Source organism: Drosophila willistoni, chromosome 3R (assembly GCF_018902025.1).
Source record: "Drosophila willistoni isolate 14030-0811.24 chromosome 3R, UCI_dwil_1.1, whole genome shotgun sequence".
Taxonomy (NCBI): Eukaryota; Metazoa; Arthropoda; class Insecta; order Diptera; family Drosophilidae; genus Drosophila; species Drosophila willistoni.
In genome coordinates this window covers 6,663,254-6,678,228 of record NC_061086.1, presented here as the reverse complement: position 1 = coordinate 6,678,228, position 14,975 = coordinate 6,663,254, and the positions used below count along the sequence as shown (strand labels likewise).

At 37.4% G+C, this 14,975-nt stretch overlaps 3 protein-coding genes across 6 annotated transcripts; 2 read left to right on the top strand and 1 right to left on the bottom strand.

Annotated features, from left to right (window-relative positions):
* Window positions 1–84: 84 nt before the first annotated feature.
* LOC6651081 (serine-arginine protein 55) lies at window positions 85–6,157 on the bottom strand. 3 transcript variants are annotated; one of them, XM_002073063.4, is made up of 9 exons: window positions 5,993–6,157; window positions 5,574–5,730; window positions 5,437–5,507; window positions 5,262–5,366; window positions 4,521–4,617; window positions 1,541–1,614; window positions 1,131–1,466; window positions 903–1,067; window positions 85–695 (listed from the first exon to the last, which is right to left on the bottom strand). In XM_002073063.4, the coding sequence occupies exons 2-9, from the start codon at window positions 5,697–5,699 to the stop codon at window positions 581–583; spliced, it is 1,089 nt and encodes a 362-aa protein (XP_002073099.1). In that variant the 5' UTR covers window positions 5,700–5,730; window positions 5,993–6,157; the 3' UTR covers window positions 85–580. The 3 variants fall into 3 exon arrangements, with proteins under 3 accessions (XP_002073099.1, XP_015032419.1, XP_015032420.1); XM_015176933.3 differs by having other exon boundaries at window positions 4,521–4,602; XM_015176934.3 differs by lacking the exons at window positions 4,521–4,617; window positions 5,262–5,366; window positions 5,437–5,507; window positions 5,574–5,730; window positions 5,993–6,157 and adding an exon at window positions 2,100–2,497.
* A 336-nt stretch (window positions 6,158–6,493) lies between these two features.
* Window positions 6,494–10,122, top strand: LOC6651080 (heterogeneous nuclear ribonucleoprotein 87F). Of its 2 annotated transcripts, XM_047010402.1 has the most exons (4): window positions 6,494–6,681; window positions 7,146–8,172; window positions 8,244–8,380; window positions 10,105–10,122. In XM_047010402.1, exons 1-3 carry the CDS (start codon window positions 6,634–6,636, stop codon window positions 8,372–8,374), a joined length of 1,206 nt encoding a protein of 401 aa, XP_046866358.1. In that variant the 5' UTR covers window positions 6,494–6,633; the 3' UTR covers window positions 8,375–8,380; window positions 10,105–10,122. The 2 variants fall into 2 exon arrangements, with proteins under 2 accessions (XP_046866358.1, XP_015032314.1); XM_015176828.3 differs by lacking the exon at window positions 10,105–10,122 and having other exon boundaries at window positions 7,143–8,172.
* Window positions 10,123–10,543: 421 nt separating this feature from the next.
* LOC6650142 (ribonucleoprotein RB97D) lies at window positions 10,544–12,369 on the top strand. Its single transcript, XM_002073061.3, has 4 exons — window positions 10,544–10,682; window positions 10,760–11,118; window positions 11,185–11,438; window positions 11,499–12,369. The coding sequence occupies exons 1-4, from the start codon at window positions 10,629–10,631 to the stop codon at window positions 12,161–12,163; spliced, it is 1,332 nt and encodes a 443-aa protein (XP_002073097.2). The 5' UTR covers window positions 10,544–10,628; the 3' UTR covers window positions 12,164–12,369.
* Window positions 12,370–14,975: the final 2,606 nt, after the last annotated feature.

The following is a 14,975-nucleotide window of genomic DNA, read 5'->3' as shown; positions in this document are numbered from 1 at the left end:
GTTCAGCATTAGGAAAAAAATCAAATTACTCAAGCTTAAAAAATTTCACTGATTCCACAAAAATAAAAATTATACATCTTGGAATTGAAATTCATCTGTTATTTATTGACATTGTTATTTTGTTTTTTGTTTGTTTATTATTTGTATAGACAACATGTATGTATGTAGTGCTTTTCTAGGTGGTTTACAAATGTTTCAAAATTACAATTTCATGGCTTTTTTGATTTAATTATTTATCCTTTTGGGAACCTATATATTATGAAGAAAAGACTCGATAATATATACATGTTGTTACTATATAGCATTATTCACCCAATCGGGGTATTGTTGGTCTACGTGTACATTGTCGAGTGAATTCTTAAAACATAATTTTTAAATATTAAAAAAAATGTTGACGTTGTGTTTTGGTAGTGGAGGATTTCTCATTTTTTGTTTTGGTGATTCTCTCGATAATAAAATAAGGTGTCTGATTTTGTAGAATAAAGTTTTGTAGTAAGTAGATATCTAAATCCAAATGTGTTTTTTTTTTTTTTGTTTTTGTTTTTTGTTTAAAATTAATGGGGACAGCTAACTATATAATCTAATCGTCCATACTCTCGTTGTTGCGATCCGGTGAAGCATTTCCATTTTTGGGTGAAGCCGAACGTGAGCGAGAACGGGAACGCGACTTGTTGTCAACAGAGGCGGAACGATCGCTGCAAGAAGTGGAAAATACGAGGGGGATTAGTTTTTTATATTGAGCTCAATGGCGTGGTTAACCAAAGTAATTGGTGGACTGTGTGCGTTGTGTGCATCCGTAAGAAAATCAAAGAAAGCTCGAAAAGAAACATTTTTTTTAAGAATATAAAGAAAAACGATCAAAAGATCAACAATCTCTTATAGTCTTTGGGATAAACACTTACCGCGAACGAGAGTCACGGCGATTTGACTTGGAACGTGAACGAGAACGCGACTCACGCTTCGAGTTGGAGCGTGAGCGGGAGCGTGAGTCACGTTCGCGCTTTGGTGAACGGGAACGAGTGCGTGAATGGGACTTTGACTTCGATTTGGATACATCGCGTGATTTGCTGCAGGAAAAAACCAAATGGAATTAATAAGAGAATTGGGAGACAATTGCAATTTTCACTTACTTTGAGCGAGAACGCGAGCGTGAACGAGATTTGACTGGTGACTTGGACTTGGAGCGTCCACCGCGAGATTTGGAGCGGCTGCGGGACTTGGAACGCGAGTGCGAGGAGCGACGCGAACGAGAACGCCTGCGGGAGCGAGAGCGTGAACGAGAGCTGGATGAACGAGATCGTCCACGGCCACCGCCACCACCGCCGCCGCCGCCGCCACCACCACCGCCACCACTGCGTCCTCCACGGCGATCTTCAACCAAATGAATACGGCGTCCATTAAGCTCGGTGTCATCTAACTTCTCAATAGCCGTCTTCATGTCCGACAATGAAGCGAATTCCACCACACTAAAATTAAAATGAATGAATGGATAAGTTATTATGTCAAAGAAATCTGTGTATATATATATTTCAAGACTTACCCTTCATTGCGGCGTTGCTTGTGGGCATCAGCATAGGTAACCTCGCCAGCCTGACGCATATAATCTTTAAGATCCTGCAGATGGCGCACAAATACGGAAAAAATAGACAAATTGGCTTGTTAGTTAGACTCTCGGATTAAATGTGTTTGGTCCACATATTTGGTAAAATGAAATAATTGCGTGTGCAGCAGATAAAGCGGATTGAATATTTCCAAGCTGTGCCTTCTCCTCATCCTTCTGTCGAGTCTCCTAACAACCAAAGCTGCCCTCATTGCCTCACTCTGTCTCCTGCCTAATGTGGTGACGAACGACCTCAAGTTCATGATCGGGGGATGGGATTGAAAAGGAAACGACCGGCCAAAGCTCTTTTTTTTCTTCACACACTCACACTTCTCTCTTCTCTGTCACAATCAGAGTTTGGATGAAATATTCAAATGCTTTTCGCTGCACCACGCACAAAAACTTAATTCATAGATAGATAGATTATATCGTAAATTACATTAAAAAAAAGGATAATTTGATAAGAGGAAAATCAAAATAGTTGTAATTGAGTTCTTACTTAAAATGCGCTTTCAGAGAGGACGGACACACACTCATCGCTTTTAAACCGATAGTTTAGATTGTTTGCCTAGTAGTGGTAGTAGTAGTAGTAGTAGTGGTAGTGGTAGAGTAATCTGTGGACCAATGGGAGACGACCACCATCTAGACCAGACCTCCCTCACACCTCATCTCATCTCATCGAGCAGAAAGAGGAGAGCAGATAGCACGCGAGCGAGCATTCAGTCGAGAGAGCTTCAAACATCAATATTGGAGAACGACGAGGACGAGGACATGGCCAGGCCAGCAGCAGCAGCAGGAGAGCCAGAGCAGAACCAGAACCAGAACGATAATGCACACATAGGACGGACCCGGGCCCGGATGCTGGGCCTGTAGCCAGTTAATCGGTATTCTTATGGTTTGTTTTCTTTTCTTTTATGTTTGTACTGTGGTCTGTGTATATTTTTTGGTTTTGTTTTTGTTGTGTTATCTTTTTTAGTAATTAAATTTGGTTATTTTATATATATATATATAATTTTTGGATGAAGCGCCGCACCCATAACACCCGAAATACGATCAGTCAGTTCAGACATCGCAAGCAAGTCAAGAAATTTAGCCGCCAATAGAAGCCGGAGCCAGAGCCAAAAACCAGTAAGAGATTGCCGGGGCACAGGCAGCCAGACAGGCAGGCAGGCGGCAGGCCTAGGGGAATTGTGGGCACAAGGCGAACCGTGACGAGTGCAACCAGACAAGCCCAGGCCAGTCAACTGGGCGTCACGACGGCCCCTCGCATAAAAGATAACTGGAAAAATAAGAAAGACTTTGGTGGTCGAGGTGGGTGGTGGGTGGGGTGTTGGGGAGGTTTTTTTTTGTCGTTCCGCCTCTGAGGCATGGACGCGTAGTTGCTGCTGGACACGGGCGACGACCGGAGTATGTGTGTGTGTGTGTGTGTATGCTGGCGCTCTAGTATTCCATAGCCAGACCAGATCAGAAGCACGACGAGGAGAAGTAAGGGTGTACAATAGGCCAAGTGGCTACATCATGCTCATCACATCTCATCTTATAACTGGCCAAGACTCTCGACTATGATTATCATCTGATCATCATCATCATCATCAACCAAACCGTTTTCTGTCTTCCTGTCTAACCGTATTTAGTATTCTCGATTGATTTGCCCTCAAACTCTGACACCAATGTGTGGCTATAAGGAATTTGACAATTCTTTATATAGTGAAAATGTTGTAAAATTAAAAAAAAATTCAGAATGTTTTTTAAGCATTTAAATACCTAACACGAAGTCAAGAAGAGCAAACCTACGCCAGTCACCAACCACCTGGCCATTGCGTAGGTTGGCTCCCCATCATTAACATCATCATCATCATCATTGTGTTTTCTAGAGGTCTCTTAATTTTTGGTTTTCTGCCTTTTTTTCTGGGGAGAATAGATGTGAAGCAGCGATGTAGGAGAAGGCGGCGATGATGACACATCTGCTTATTCTTTCAGTGTGCTTTTGTTTCGATTATTTTTGGTTTCGACCTTGGCATTAAAGTGTGTGTGTAGAGTAACATCGGGTACCAAATGGAGATAAATCTCATATAAGAAGTATATTAGCTCTTTATGCCGCCTTGTGTCTGCGTTTTGGTGTCTTCCGCGCACTTTTTGGAAGGGATGGATGGATGGATGATATATACTCTATATAATCTCTGATTAATGGCCTCTCGCTCATCGCATTGCGGTGTATCTCGAGTATCTCTCGGTTAGAGGTTAGACCAAATGTTGTGTGCTGTGTCACTTAATCACACACAAACCACTGCTGCCTGCTGATGTTTGTCACTCTCAAGCTACATAAGCCGCGCAGAACCACCAGGCCAGAACGTTGGCAGTAATTGAGTTACCCAAGAGAAAAGTAATTGTTGGGATAACGCCAATCAGTACCACAGTTTTTCTTTTTTGGATATTAAAATCTATGTTTTTGTTTCCTTAAATCTAAAAAATCAACTTTACAGCTTAGAACTAATCATATAGATATATAACTATATATACACATAATGCATTATAACTGAAGATACATTTTTTTATATATAGATATATATCTCAAATGTTCAAAAATAAAGTTCAAGAAAAGAATAAAAAACAAAAAAAGTTAAAAGGTAATGGTAGGTGGAAAGTAAATGGATAAGAAACAAAACCAAAACAAAATAATTTCATAATTTTGAAATACTTTTGGGATTAATTAGTAATTAGCATTGCTTGAACTTTATTTGATTAGTCAAATTATAGTTGTTGTTAGCTTATTATAGTTAGTTACTAATTTAGCTACCTTTTTCATACTATATAAAAAATGTTTGTTTTTTTTTGCTTTTCTTCCAATTTATGAGGGAATAATAAAATAATCTAGATGATACATACGTATAAAAAAGAAAAGAATATGGAATTAACTCACCTGCCAGCTAACACGACTGGACAAATTCTCAACAATCAAACGATATTCGGTACGCAAAGGTGGCCCATAGCGAGAGGATGATCTGGAATTTTTGTTTCTGGTGAGAATAATTGAATAATTATACAAATTAGTATTGACACTGTACTGCTGCTGCTGCTATGATGATGATGCTGCTCCTCCTCCAGAGTAAACAGAGATCTATCTAACTATATTTATATATATGTATGTATGGTAAGTAAATAGAGGAAATGAGGTGCTGCTGTTTGATAGCGCAATTAATATAAATAATTTTGTTTACGTGCAGAAAAATGTGAGTAAATATAATTTGAAACATTTGCAGGAAGTGGCAATAAATAGCGTTTAGGGATAGGAAGAATTGAAAACATGTAGAAACAGATAAACATATATATATATATATATATTATAATAAAACAGCATGACAGTGTCTACAATTATTAATCATTCCACACTGAAGGAAATTAAGTTTTAAGATATTCGTTGTTTTTTAAGATTAAGTTAGAAAGGGAGGAGGGTTAGGGAGGAATACCCTCAATATTATCTCAATCAAAGTGGAATGAATAATGTTTAAATATGTTTGTGTGTGATTTTAGTCAAAAATGTAACTTGAAATTAAACTTAATGTTTTATGTTTAGTTGCCTTTAGATAAGAATTAAAGACAACAACCAAATGCTGCGCTGTCCCGACTGCAGCTATACATATATATATCTATATATACTTACTTATCATTGTATCGCCCGCCTCCTCCTCGGCGATTTCCATAGCGATCATCGTATCGGTCACGATTACTGCCACGAGCTGTTCCCCTAGCTGGTTCCACAACCACCCTGTTTGTGGTAGATAAAAGAATATGTGAATTTAGTTTTTTCCCCTTCTCCTGCGCAGAATTCTGCTTACCGCTCTCCGAGAAGTTCTTTTCCATTTAATTCGTAGACGGCATCATCTGCATCACGATAGTCTTCAAATTCCTGCAAATTAAATTAGACCTATCTTAGTATTGATTTATTCAATTTTTTTTTTTTATACTTTCTTACCACAAAGCCATAGCCATTCTTGATGAGTATATCGCGAGTGCGGCCGTAGCCTTTGAAAAAACGCTCCAAGTCGCGCTCACGCACACCATACGGCAGACCGCCAACATATACCCTGGATCCAACCATATTATCTATATATTTTCTTTAGCAAAATTTGCTATAAAAAAAAAGAAAATATATATTGTTTAGTTTTTTTTTAAAGTAATTTATTGCTCGAAGTACGTCGTCGTCATCGGTCAAAAAGAAAAACACATGCATGCATAATTGCCAAGATGGCGTCAAAGACGTTGTGTATATGTATACGTGTATACCGGGTGTAGAAAGAGAGAGATAATTTTCATTGCAAACTAATCAATAAATTTACGTTCTTCTTTTGAAAATTTTTCATTGAATCGCGATTGTCTGCTCACAACACATACCGTTTACTAAAGATTATTGATTGTGGATTTCTAGTTCACTAGCTTTTTGAATACTATTCTCCTGCGTTTTCTTTTCTTTTTTTTTTCTTCTCACAGAACACACAAGCTAGCCACACGAATAAATGCGAACTCAACCTCACCGAAAACGGAAGTGATAGTGACAGCAATTTCGGCGCCTGGCTGTTGGCTTCATTGAAAAATACTAGAAAGTATTTTTCTAGAGATGGGCCAAATAAACTATCGTCACGTATTTGCAAGCAGCGACCGTGTTCACAAATAAAAATTATTTGATCAATGATTTAAATATCTATCGAAATAAATATCTATCGAAATAAAAATGTAACATAAAATAGGTTAGACTCCGATTTTTATAAAGTAGAATATAAACTTCAATCTGCAATCTAAATAGCATAGACAGCCTTACAATTTCTACGCAGTATTTTGACATATATATCTATCAAACTGCATAGTGATAAATTTGACATTTTTCACAGTGCAACTTCTGGTCACACTTTGTCAAATTTTCTCGTGGTGTACACGTCTGTGACGTTGGCGTGAAGAGAAGTTAAAGTTTGAGAAACGAAGGATTTTTTAATTTGCTTTACGGGTAAATTAATTGTGAATAGTAAAAAACCTATAAAATGGCGGATATCAACGATTCCAATGGAAACTACGATGACAACGATGAGGTAAGTTAAAGAACTAATTTATTTTTTCGCTCTCTTAATTTTTCACATACATACATACACGTCAAAAAGTGCCGATGCCGACATGACTGACATATTGCAAATTTTTCATCCATATGAATATAGAGAGGGGGTTGAACTTTTGTTTAAATTGTTGTGCATTAATGAGGCTTCCAAGTATAAATGTACATATATTATATATATTGGGTCAGCGACTTGGGCATTTTTCGAATTTCTTGTTCGACAAATAAAGGCAAACAAGCCGAAGCCGGTATAAGGGATGGAGGAAGAAAAGAGAGAAAAAACATGTACTTACTCACGCATACATACATACAACAAGCAGAGAAAAAAAAAATGGCGGCTTTTTTTTTTTTGTATTTTATTGATTTCACTTGTGACTGTACCTGAGAATTAATGTTTTGTTGTTATTCTGTTTTGTTTCGTTTATCATTATCTACCTGCAGCAGATCTCTGAGCCAGAGCAGCTGCGTAAACTGTTTATTGGTGGCTTGGACTACCGCACCACTGACGAGGGTCTGAAGGCGCATTTTGAGAAATGGGGCAACATTGTCGATGTGGTGGTCATGAAGGACCCGAAAACCAAACGTTCCCGCGGTTTCGGTTTCATCACCTATTCTCAATCGTATATGATTGACAATGCGCAGAATGCTCGACCCCATAAGATCGATGGACGCACTGTGGAACCAAAACGGGCTGTTCCGCGGCAGGAGATCGATGCTCCGAATGCGGGAGCAACGGTTAAGAAACTGTTTGTTGGCGGCCTTCGCGACGATCATGACGAGGAGTGCCTACGCGAATACTTCAAGGACTTTGGTCAGATTGTCGGCGTAAACATCGTGTCGGACAAGGAGACGGGAAAGAAGCGCGGCTTTGCCTTCATTGAGTTTGATGACTATGATCCCGTTGATAAAATCATTCTGCAAAAAAGTCACACCATCAAGAACAAGACTCTCGATGTGAAGAAGGCCATAGCCAAACAGGATATGGATCGCCAGGGTGGTGGTGGCCCAGGCGGCGGTGGACCACCTGGTGGACGCGGTGGTCCCGGCGGAAGGGGCGGTCGTGGCGGAGATCGTATTGGCCAGGGTGGCGGTTGGGGTAACAATCGTCAGAATGGCGGCGGCAACTGGGGTGGCGGTGGCGGCGGAAGCGGCGGTGGCTTCGGCAACAATGGCAACTTTGGCGGCAATCAAGGCGGAGGCGGTTCCGGTGGTTGGAATCAGCAGAGCGGTCCCTGGAACAATCAGGGCAATAATGGCTGGAACAATGGCGGCGGTGGAGGAGGCTACGGTGGCGGCGGTAACAGCAATGGCAACTGGGGTAACAACAGTGGTGGAGGCGGCGGTGGCGGCGGATTTGGTAATGATTACCAGCAAAGCTATGGCGGTGGACCGCAGCGAAGCAACAACTTTGGCAACAGCCGACCTGCTCCCTACAGCCAGGGTGGTGGTGGCGGCGGTGGATTCAACAAGGGTACATTACATAGCCATTAACAGAGACCAACTTTATCTTGCTAATCTGTAAACTTGTATCTCTAATTGCAGGCGGTAACCAAGGAGGTGGCAACAACGGTGGCCAAAGCTTTTCTGGCATCAACTATAACTCTGGCGGTGGTGGTGGTGGCGGCCAAGGCGGTGGCAACATGGGTGGCGGTGGTGGCAACAGGCGTTACTAGGACAAGGTAATTATAAATAGCCACTGAGCTATAAAGGATCCCTAGAGATGCCTTTTGGTGAATGTGTTTATTGTTCATCATAAGAGTTCGGAACGCATCCACTTGTGGACGGCGCACAGAGCCTTTAAAGCGCTAATGTATAACATTTTTTCCTTTTTCGCAAATAGGTAAAACTCATACAGACAGATTCAGAGAGTTCAAGCTAGACAATCTGAGGCAGAGTCTAGGCGCAATGAGATCAGACAGTGAGAGAGAGGCACAGTCAGACAGACAGGCAAAATAGAGGGACAAATACAGGCAAAAGGCAGGCAAGATGAGTGTCAGTCAGTCAGGAGATACAATAATACAAAAAGCAAATCAAGAAAATATCCGCAGTTAAATCAAGAAGCAACCTCCTCGATATATATATATATATATATATGCAAAACCTATATACTAAATTGCAAACAAACCAACTGTTGTCCTGTCTCTTGTAAAAAAAAACCACAACAACAAAAACAAAAATCAATGAAGATCAATTCATGTTTAGGATGTTAAGTAACCTTGAACCCCACACATAGTTTTAAATATGATAACAACAACAAAATATATACTAAAATTTTAATTTTATTTTACAAAACAAAACAAAAACAACCAACCAAAATTCACATTTTTTGCAAAATTCGCATTTGATAATTGAGAGAAATGATTAATCAAATTAACGATATGCCTGTCAACACCCACACACACACTCTCTCTCTGTGGTGTGTGTGTGTGCGTGTGTGTTCGGAGATAACGTGGGTAAAATGGGGAAGCAAAGGTAGAGTACCTAAATTTTACAAATGTAGCTATTTTTGGTGGTCCCATCGGTCCACCAGCCAGTTGCATTTTCCTTTCATAAATAAAATAATTCTCATAGCTCCAAAAAAGAAAAGAAAGAAGCCCGAAGCAAAACATGAAACATAATTGCAGTAAACGTATTTAAGAAAAGTAACAATAGAAAAAATATTTTATATACTTAACTATTTTTTTGTTTGTGTAAAATTAAGAAATCTTTTTATTATATTATTTAAAATTGTAAGGCCTTGGTGTGCAGCTCGTTTGGAATGCTTTGGGAATGATTTATTTCGCACAATTTCTTGTATGAAATGGATTTAGTTCTCTAACTTTTTGGAAGATTCGATGTAGACACTTCATTTTCGATTATTTTCCTCTGACTAACCAAAAGAATGTGGGTTAGATTTTAATATTAAAGATCACATTCTGCTTTACATTCCCATTGTCCGGAATATATATATACCAATATGAGCGTTTGCTGCTTTCCGAAGTCAAAAATTCCTAACGAGCTCTAACAAAGGCTTACACATACATAAGAGAGTAAAATGAATTCGCTAAGCACCCATAAAAACAGGCAAATGAATGCTTTCAAATTCTGTTAGAGCGTAAGAAGTAGCTGCTATATACATAAAATTGTAATTAGAGTTGTTCATTCCTTGCTGTGAGAAGGTGATGAACAAAATAAATCTAACAAAATGTTACCACCAGACAATCAAAATCTCTAAAGTCCCCCCAATACCACCTACAAAACGCAAAAGGTAGTGAAAGTGAAGGCGTTTCCTATATAGTTTTAGAAGAATCACTATGATTTGTAGAGTGCAGTGCAGCGAGAGCAATCTCAGTCAGTTGCGGCAGCTCTAGAGATCCGCATGGTTACAATTGGGTATTAATTGCACTACGTATTTCTTTGCAAGACTGGCTGGAAAAGATGCTGCTTCTCATCCACAAGAACTAACCGTGTGTGACGGGCAATTTGGATTGTTGAGATGTCAAAAAGGTGAGTGCCAGGGTTACCTATGTATGTATAACTACTACTAAAAGGGCTTACAAGTTTGCCATTGATTTTGGCTACAATTTTATTTTCAATTTTGATAACTCATGGCAGACTTGATTGTCCAAAAAAATAATTATGTATATGCATATTTAAACTTGAAAACTTTTGCAATAAATATGATTTTTTAGCTAAATAATTACAAAAAATTGGCTATTTTTTATGGGTTGTGATCACTGGAGCACATGAATAATATATTTTTGACAGATTTCTGACAGAAAGTCCTGCCATAATCGATAAAAATTGTATTACAGTGATGATTTTTAGATACAATCCTAAAATGACAGTTGAAAACTAATTGAATTTTCATTATTGTACTGAGTCATTTGCCAAACTTCAATTCATTTGTGTGCTATCGTTGAAACAGTTCGCATTGCTTCTTAATAAATGCTTAAAATGGATCATAATTTCCCAGCAAGTGTTCCATCATTCTTTCCAAAGGTATGGTCTACATTTATATATAGATAATTTAAATAATTTATTACTTTCAATTGAAAATTATTTGCAAAACCATGAAGATTCTTCACACTGACTCAGCAAAAAATATTATGGCTCCCAAGCCAACGAATGTGAATGGTTATAATACCAGTGGTAATAATAATAATCCAAATGGAAATGAAAACAATGTTGGTATTGGAATCGCCAGTGCTTTCGAAAGTGATGAGCATTTGCGTAAAATCTTCATTGGTGGCCTGTCCACACAGACTACAGTGGAGACACTGCGTCAATACTTTCGTCAATTCGGTGAAATGGTCGATGCAGTCGTTATGAGAGATCCAGTGTCCAATCATTCGCGTGGCTTTGCTTTTGTCACATATCTGAGTCCGGAATCTGTGGAGAATGTTCAGCGTGCTCGTCCACATACCATTGACAATAAGTAAGGCTAATCTCATCTCCAATCTATTGTATGTGCATGAATTTTTTTGTGGTTTTTGTTATGCAGAGATGTGGAAACCAAGAGAGCATTGCCTCGTATGGAGTTCACTAGATCTAGCGCAGGACAATCGAATATTAGATCTGCGAAAATCTTTTTGGGCGGTCTACGTGACTGTCACTCCGAGGAGTCGATACGTGAGTATTTCTCACAGTTTGGCATTGTAACCAGTGTTAAGCTTTTGCTGGACAAAGAGACTGGACGCAAGCGTGGATTTGGTTTCCTAGAATTTAAAGATTTGGCCAGTGCTGATCGGGCTTTGGGTAGGTCATAGATTGTTCTCAATTGGATGGTATCCTATAATTTTCTCGTTGCTTTAACAGTTCAGAGCAAACATTCAATTAATTATTCCCTGGTTGAGGTAAAGAAATCATCGCAAAAGTATGACACTGGCAAACGTTTACGTTTCCCTGTGGGTGGAGCAGCTCGTGCTGGTTACATTCCACCGCAGCCGGCAGTGATGGATAATTTTACAATTGGCCATGGCTATAATCCGTTTTTGGCGCAGACCACCTTGCCGCCATCGGCTTTTATCAATGGTTGGGCTTCCTATGTCACTCCAGGTGTGCCCACAACTCCGGGCTACTATGGCCCACCACGCCAGCAGCCGCCACTTCAACTTCAACAGCAGCCGCAGCAGCAGCTTGGCTATAATTTCGGCTATGAACAGGAATTAGCTTGGGGTTCGTCTGCCAACTATAATAAGACGCACTATATACCACCGGAATGGATGGGCGTCAATGCCTACGAATGGCCACCAAAAGCCAATATCAAGCCCAACAACCCATTGGCCATGGATCGTCCTAAAAATGACTACAAATCGGTTAAGATGCCCACAGCCCTTGCTGCTGCTCCTGGTGGCCAACTCAATGCCAAGCACATGCTGGCTACCAAACCGCTGGATGTGGGCGCTGGCGGTGATGCAGCTGCTTCGGCTCTGCCGGCTGTTACCAAGAAATGGCCGACTGACAACTTTAAAGGCTTCTAGCCCCTCATAATCATATCAAATAATACCATAATGACGGATCCCAGCACACAGAAACAGAATTACTAATTGGAATAATCATCTGACACCCATTGACACAGAATTACTTAAATTACACTTCACACATCTTACACAATTTTTTTTTGTTTTTTTTTTTGGCCAAACCAACACACCGAAGTCCTCAAAATAAATCTACCTATCCACTCATATTTTAAGTTGAATTTTATTTTCAAACTCCCAAGATCTGCATTTAACACAAAAGCTCTTAGCTTAAAGAGCAGATAAAATCTAACTAGACAAATAGAAATAATACGCAAGATACTTCAGGTTTTCAATTCAAATATTTAACTTATATAACATTATTCATTAAATAATTACATATACATACATATGTATGTATGGATAATTAAGTAATTTGATATATTAATTTTTCAAAGGTTTTAAAGTTTTAGCAAGTGAGTTAAAAGCGCGGGAAAAAATGCCTTCTCTTTCAAACGACCCGCGCCTCCATCGGAGGAACTCTCTCACTCCCACGCATGAGCACACACTCATATGTAACTTACTGATGGAGAGCGCCATTAAATGAGAGAGAAACGATCAGCGAGCGATTAATTTTTCTCCACCCAACTCCCACACACTTGCTCACTCTCACACGCTAGCCACTGCTGGAGAGTGCGAAAAATGAGAGAGGGAGAGTATTGTTCGGTGAGAGAGCGTTGCATGCTCTGCTTCTTTCGCTCTTTACACTCTAGTTTGGTGTCATTATTATATTTTCTTTTTATTTTAATCATTTTATTGCAAATTTACTAGTACAATGATTACTGGGTAAGTATAATAATTCTGAATACTTTCATTTTGCTTACTATTTTAATTCTGCCTTATACATATAATGGGACTCACCAGTCTATAATAAGAATTTCCTAACTGTTTCTGAAAATATTGGATAAGTAAATAATAATAATTAGTATTTTATTATCTTGCAGATTGGTTCTCCATCATTCAGTTAACTTGAAAAAATATCAATTATTAAATTACGATTTGCGACTTTTCTTCAGAGTCTAGACCAAGTGATTTTTTAAGATGTTTTAACTTTTCCTTGTGCTAAAAAGAATCTCCCAAAATTATCACCAGTTACAGTTACAATTATAAACACAAATGTTGTTGTTTTCTTCTTTTTTGTTTTTAGACTTAAAATCGTAAACTTTTTCTTTATTTATACTATGTATTTGTTTTTCCATTCGAAATATTGCAAATTGAAATTGGATTTTTTTTGTTCTTAGCTTTTTTGCATTTAAATGTCTGTGTTTATGTTTTATATCTGAAACGCTATAAAACGCACCACTGAATTATGTACTTCAATTTAAATTGAATAGAATGATTGAGAAGATATTTTAAGAGTTTGTCTCCACCACAGGCATTTTTATACAGTAGAAAAAAACATAATAATTGTAAATATATTTCTTTTTGTTCCTTTTTTTTTTTTTGCCATTTGTGCGCATTGATTTCAGTTCAAATGCTAATGGAATGAGATTCAAATAAAATTGATTTTCGGTGATTACAAAAATGATTGTTTGTGGCTTTTTGTTTTGTTGGATGTGTAAGTTTAAGTATTTGAAAACCAAATCAGTTCAATTAAATACTCACTTTTGGATAACAAAAACTATATAGAAAAGAGAACGAAAGAAGAAAAAACTTAAGAAAATTTTTACTGGTATTCGCGCTCAACTTGTGTATTTCGGTTTGTTTTTCAATTTTTTTTTTCATATTTTTTGTTTTGTTTTATTATAATTGTTTAATTTTAAAGTTGTATACATATAAATTAAATTAGAATTAAGTGTCGCTGTTAATTTACTGTGTATGTGTTTGTTTTTTTTTTTCTTTTTAATTTTAAATTTATACAAACTGCAGTTTCATATTTTTCTTTTACATAGATGTGAGCATATAAATCGGTTTTTTATTTTTCAATTTGTTTAATATGAAAAATGAAATTACTGTTCTTCTGATGTATTCTTTTAGTTGACATTTGTATATATTTCTTGTTTTTATATTAATTATTTTATAACTTTTGTAAAGTCAAGCACATTTCAGCACTGCTTTTCGAGCCAAGTTTTGAACACTAACATTTTCGTTTGGTTTGGTTTTTTGTTTTTGTTTTTTTTTTCTTTTATAAAAAATGTACTAAATATTACTCAGCACTCTGTCCACAGTGCCAAAAAGTTGCTTAGAACAAAACACAATAAAAACAGAAAATTGATAATAGAAAACAAATATTGAGAGAACAAATTGTTTAAACTTTTAGCTATTTTCAAGCAAATGATATGTTTGCCAAACGAATTGAACGATCAATTCAACAAAACAAAGTGAATAAACTTAAATCATAGAGAAAGTAAGTATATGTAGATTTAGGGTATATATTGCCGATATGTGTTAAAATCCAATTCGTAATTAAGATATTCTCATCTCGGACCTTTAATAAAAATGTTTCATTGAAAAATCTATTCTAGTCAAAGACAAATTACATATTACTAAAATTAAAACAGAAAAAATATCCATTACGAATTGAATTTTAGCACATTTCAATTTCACATATAACATTTTTGACTTGATTTTGAATGTTCTGCTTTTAAATGTTTTCTTTTTTGGTTTTTTTTTTAAGTTTTTTTTGTTGTTGCTGCAGTTATATAAATCCACATATATATATATATATATATATATATTTATCAATGTATATGTAGATTTTGTTTCCATTTTTTTTATATTTCTAAGAGTTAACATTAAATTAAATGAGTTTTTTTTTATATATTTATATATATAT

Excerpts from the sequence above, each read along its gene's own strand:
- LOC6651080 (XM_015176828.3), top strand. The coding sequence starts at position 6,634 with ATGGCGGATATCAACGATTCCAATGGAAACTACGATGACAACGATGAG. Across the intron at positions 6,682-7,142 it reads ACTACGATGACAACGATGAG|CAGATCTCTGAGCCAGAGCA; the intron begins GTAAGTTAAAGA and ends ATCTACCTGCAG. Across the intron at positions 8,173-8,243 it reads CGGCGGTGGATTCAACAAGG|GCGGTAACCAAGGAGGTGGC; the intron begins GTACATTACATA and ends CTCTAATTGCAG.
- LOC6651081 (XM_002073063.4), bottom strand. The coding sequence starts at position 5,699 with ATGGTTGGATCCAGGGTATATGTTGGCGGTCTGCCGTATGGTGTGCGT. Across the intron at positions 5,367-5,436 it reads AAAGAACTTCTCGGAGAGCG|GGTGGTTGTGGAACCAGCTA; the intron begins GTAAGCAGAATT and ends TACCACAAACAG. Across the intron at positions 696-902 it reads CGCCGTGACTCTCGTTCGCG|CGATCGTTCCGCCTCTGTTG; the intron begins GTAAGTGTTTAT and ends CACTTCTTGCAG.
- LOC6650142 (XM_002073061.3), top strand. The coding sequence starts at position 10,629 with ATGCTTAAAATGGATCATAATTTCCCAGCAAGTGTTCCATCATTCTTT. Across the intron at positions 10,683-10,759 it reads TTCCATCATTCTTTCCAAAG|ATTCTTCACACTGACTCAGC; the intron begins GTATGGTCTACA and ends AAAACCATGAAG. Across the intron at positions 11,119-11,184 it reads CCACATACCATTGACAATAA|AGATGTGGAAACCAAGAGAG; the intron begins GTAAGGCTAATC and ends TTTGTTATGCAG.